Here is a 3,465-nt window from a genome sequence, read left to right on the forward strand (position 1 = left end):
ATCCTCTCCCCTCACCATCCCCTCACCTTCCCCCCTAATATCCCCCCAGTTTCTCCCATCCCTCCCTCCTCCCCCACCTTTCCCCCCGGGTATCCCCCATTTCCCCCCTTCCCACACCCCGACCCCTCTCTCCCGGTTGCCAGGGAAGGGGCCGCGCTGGCCACGGGCGGGACTCGCCGCGGGATCGTGGTGTCCACGCTGGCCGAGGGGCGTTTCTTCGCCGCCGGGGGCTTCGACGACATCCTGTTCGCCTTCCCGGCGCAGGAGTGGCACCTGCCGGAATGTGCCGCCCTGGCCCGGCGGCTCCAGGCCTTCCAACTGCTCGTGGACAGCCCCCGGGGCCTGGAGCTCCTGCGCCAGAACCCCCTTCCCGGCGGGAAGCGCTGGCTCGTGTGGCTCAAGCTGGACTGCGGGAACGGCAGGGGTAGGTGACCCCCCACACCCCACCCTTTGGGGGGCAGGGATGGGGCACCCCGGCCTCTGCCACGGGGGTGTTCATCATCCAGGATGGCCCGTGGGGTGGGATGTGCTGGGTGCCCGCCAGAACCACCGTCCCAGTCGGGATGGGGCGGCTGAGAACCTCCCAAAATCACCCCGTAGGGATGATCCATGAGGAGGGCTCCCTGTGTCCCTCAAGCCCCCACATCCACCATCTCCATGAGGATGAGGCACTTAAGATCCCCCAAAAGTCATTCTTTAGGGATGATCCATGAGGAGAGCTCCCTGTGTCACTCAAGCCCCCACATCCACCATCTCCACGAGGATGAGGCATTTAAGACCCCCCAAAAGTCACTCCTTAGGGATGATCCATGAGGATGAGGCGTTTAAGACCTCCCAAAAGTCATTCCATAGGGATGATCCATGAGGAGAGCTCCCCCTGTCCCTCAAACCCCCACATCCATCATCTCCACAAGGATGAGGCATTTAAGACCCCCCAAAAGTCACTCTTTAGGGATGATCCATGAGGATGAGGCATTTAAGACCCCCCAAAAGTCATTCCTTAGGAATGATCCATGAGGAGAGCTCCGTGTCACTCAAACTCCCAGATCCATCATCTCCATGAGGATGAGGCACTTAAGACCCCCCAAAAGTCATTCCATAGGGATGATCCATGAGGAGAGCTCCCTGTGTCACTCAAGCCCCCACATCCACCATCTCCATGAGGGTGGGGGATCTAAGCCCACCCCCCATGTCATTAATCAAGGATGCTCCAGGACCCTCCAAGCCCTCTCTGTCAATCAGGATGGGGCATTTAAGACCTCCCAAAAATCATTTTTTAAGGATGCTCCATGAGGAGAGGTCTCCATGTCCCCTTAAGATCCCACATCCACCATCTCAACAAGGATGGGGCATTTAAGACCCCCCCCAAAAAAGGCAGTCTTCAAAGATGCTCCACAGGGAGGGATCCCTATGTCTCTCCAAGCCCCCCAGACCCACCACCTCAACCAGGCTGAGGCATTTGAGACCCCCCAAAAGTCATTCTTCGAGGATCCTTCTTAGGGAAGGATGTTCCTTATCCCTCCAAGCCCCCAGATCCACCATTCCAACCACGAAGGAGCACCTGAGAACCCCTAAAAAAAGCCATTCTTCAAGGATGCTCCTTGGGGAAGGATGTCCCCTGTCCCTCCAAGCCCCTGGAACCATCTCAGCCAGGATGGAGCATCCAAGAGCCCCCAGAAGTCATTCTTCAAGGTTGTTCCTTGGGGAATGAGGTCCTGTGTCCTCCCAAGCCCCCAGATCCACCATCTCAGCCAGGATGGGGCAGCTGAGACCACCCCCAATGTCCCAGATCAAGGATACTCCATGTCCCAAGTCCCTCCAAACCCTCAGATCCATCTCAACCAGGAGGGGACATTTAAGACCCCCACCCAAAAATCATTCTTCAAGGATGAATGACTGGGGGAGGATGGGGAAGGATGTCCCAGGTCCCTCAAGCCCTCAGATCCACCCTCTCAACCAGGACAGGACACTTAAGCCCCTCCAGGGTCGTTTTTCCAGGTATTCCAAGGGGCAGAGGTCGCCCAAACCCCTTTAATCCCCCCCACGCCCCAATTCCCACCCTTCCCACCGCCGGGATGCTCCGTAGTGGGGGGGTGATATCCCACCCATCCCCATCCCCACCATCTCCCCCAACCTGGGGCACCCCAAACCCCCTCCCACCTCCATGTCCCCCCTCCTGGCACAGCGGGAATCCGCCCCACGGATCCCGAGGCTCTGGAGCTGGCACGGGCCATCGCCCGGGGGTGCCCGGAGGTGGTGACGCTGGCGGGGGTCTACGCCCACTGCGGGAACACCTACGGCTGCGGGGACATCCCGGCCGTGCAGGACGTCGCCAGGGACACCACCAACGCCGTGCTGGCCTTTGTCACCAGGTCAGTCCCCGCGCCCGGCAGGGGCCGGATCGGATCGCGGCATTTTGGGAGAGCGAGGGTCGAGCTGCGGGGGTGGCACGTCCTTGTCCCCGTCCCCCCTCCCCTCCAAAATCCCGGTGTTGGGTTGTAAATGTAAATGACCCCCACTAAGCCCCCCAAAGCCCCCCCCCCCCCCCCCGGGGGGCACGGGGAGGATGTTGGCGGCTCAGGCACCTTTGATGTCACCTTTGATGTGACCTGTGGCATTGTCCCCTCCCTCCTCCTCGCCGCCCTTTTATCCCAGCGGGGGTTTCGCATCCTGGAGGGAATTGCTGCCGGATGGTTCCCGCTGGGAGGGGAAGGGGGGAAACAGGGACCCCCCCCCATCCCCCCACGAACAGGGGTGTTCCCATCCGGGCGTCCCCAGCCCAGTCCAGCCCGTGGTGGCACCGATTTAGGGGAGAGAAACTGAGGCCACCCCCCCCCAAATTCCCCCTTTTTCCCCAAAGCTGGGAGCTGCTCTGGCACAGCTGGGAACATCTGCAAGGGATCCCAGGCAGGATCTGGGATCTGGGGCTGGTCCCAAGCACAGCTGGTGGGTGCTCTGCCACATCTGGGGGGCCAGGAACAGCTGGGAGGGGTCCCAGGCATGGCTGGGAGTGCTTTGGCACTGGAAGTGTCCAGGTGTGCCTGGGGATACCCTGGCATAGTCTGAGGGGGCACTGGAGCACATCTGGGGGCTCCTGTTCACATCTGGGGGTGTCCTGGCCCATCCGAGGGGATTCGTGGCACACCTGGGGATGCCTGGGCACATCAGGGGGTGGTCCCGGGTGCATCAGAAGGGATGCTCTGGCACATCTGGGTGGCATTTGGGCACATCTGGCTGGCTCCCCAGTACATCTCGGGATCTTCCTAACATACTGGGGGGGCTCTTCCACATCTGGATGGTTCCCTTGAGTGTCTGGGGGGGCTCCCTGGCACATCTGAGGGGCTCCCTGACACATCGGGGGCTCCCTGAGGCATCACCACCCCTGGTCCTGCTCCTGTGGCACCCAAACTCGAAGGAGCCACCCCTGGTCTTGTTCCCCGCCGTGCCCAGGGGTGAAGGACCCAC

General features: G+C 61.3%; 1 protein-coding gene across 1 annotated transcript; it reads left to right on the plus strand.

The window, feature by feature from the left end:
* Positions 1 to 143: 143 nt before the first annotated feature.
* On the plus strand, positions 144 to 2,424 carry LOC113941788 (D-serine dehydratase-like; the record flags this gene model as incomplete). The annotated part of the gene is made up of 2 exons (XM_027632931.1): positions 144 to 424; positions 2,186 to 2,424. Coding segments are annotated over 2 exons (520 nt in total), but the record flags the coding sequence as incomplete, so codon positions are not given.
* Between the last annotated feature and the right edge of the window lie 1,041 nt (positions 2,425 to 3,465).

The sequence above is a fragment of the Corapipo altera genome, unplaced genomic scaffold (genome assembly GCF_003945725.1).
Source record: "Corapipo altera isolate COAL_440 unplaced genomic scaffold, ASM394572v1 59631, whole genome shotgun sequence".
Lineage (NCBI taxonomy): Eukaryota > Metazoa > Chordata > Aves > Passeriformes > Pipridae > Corapipo > Corapipo altera.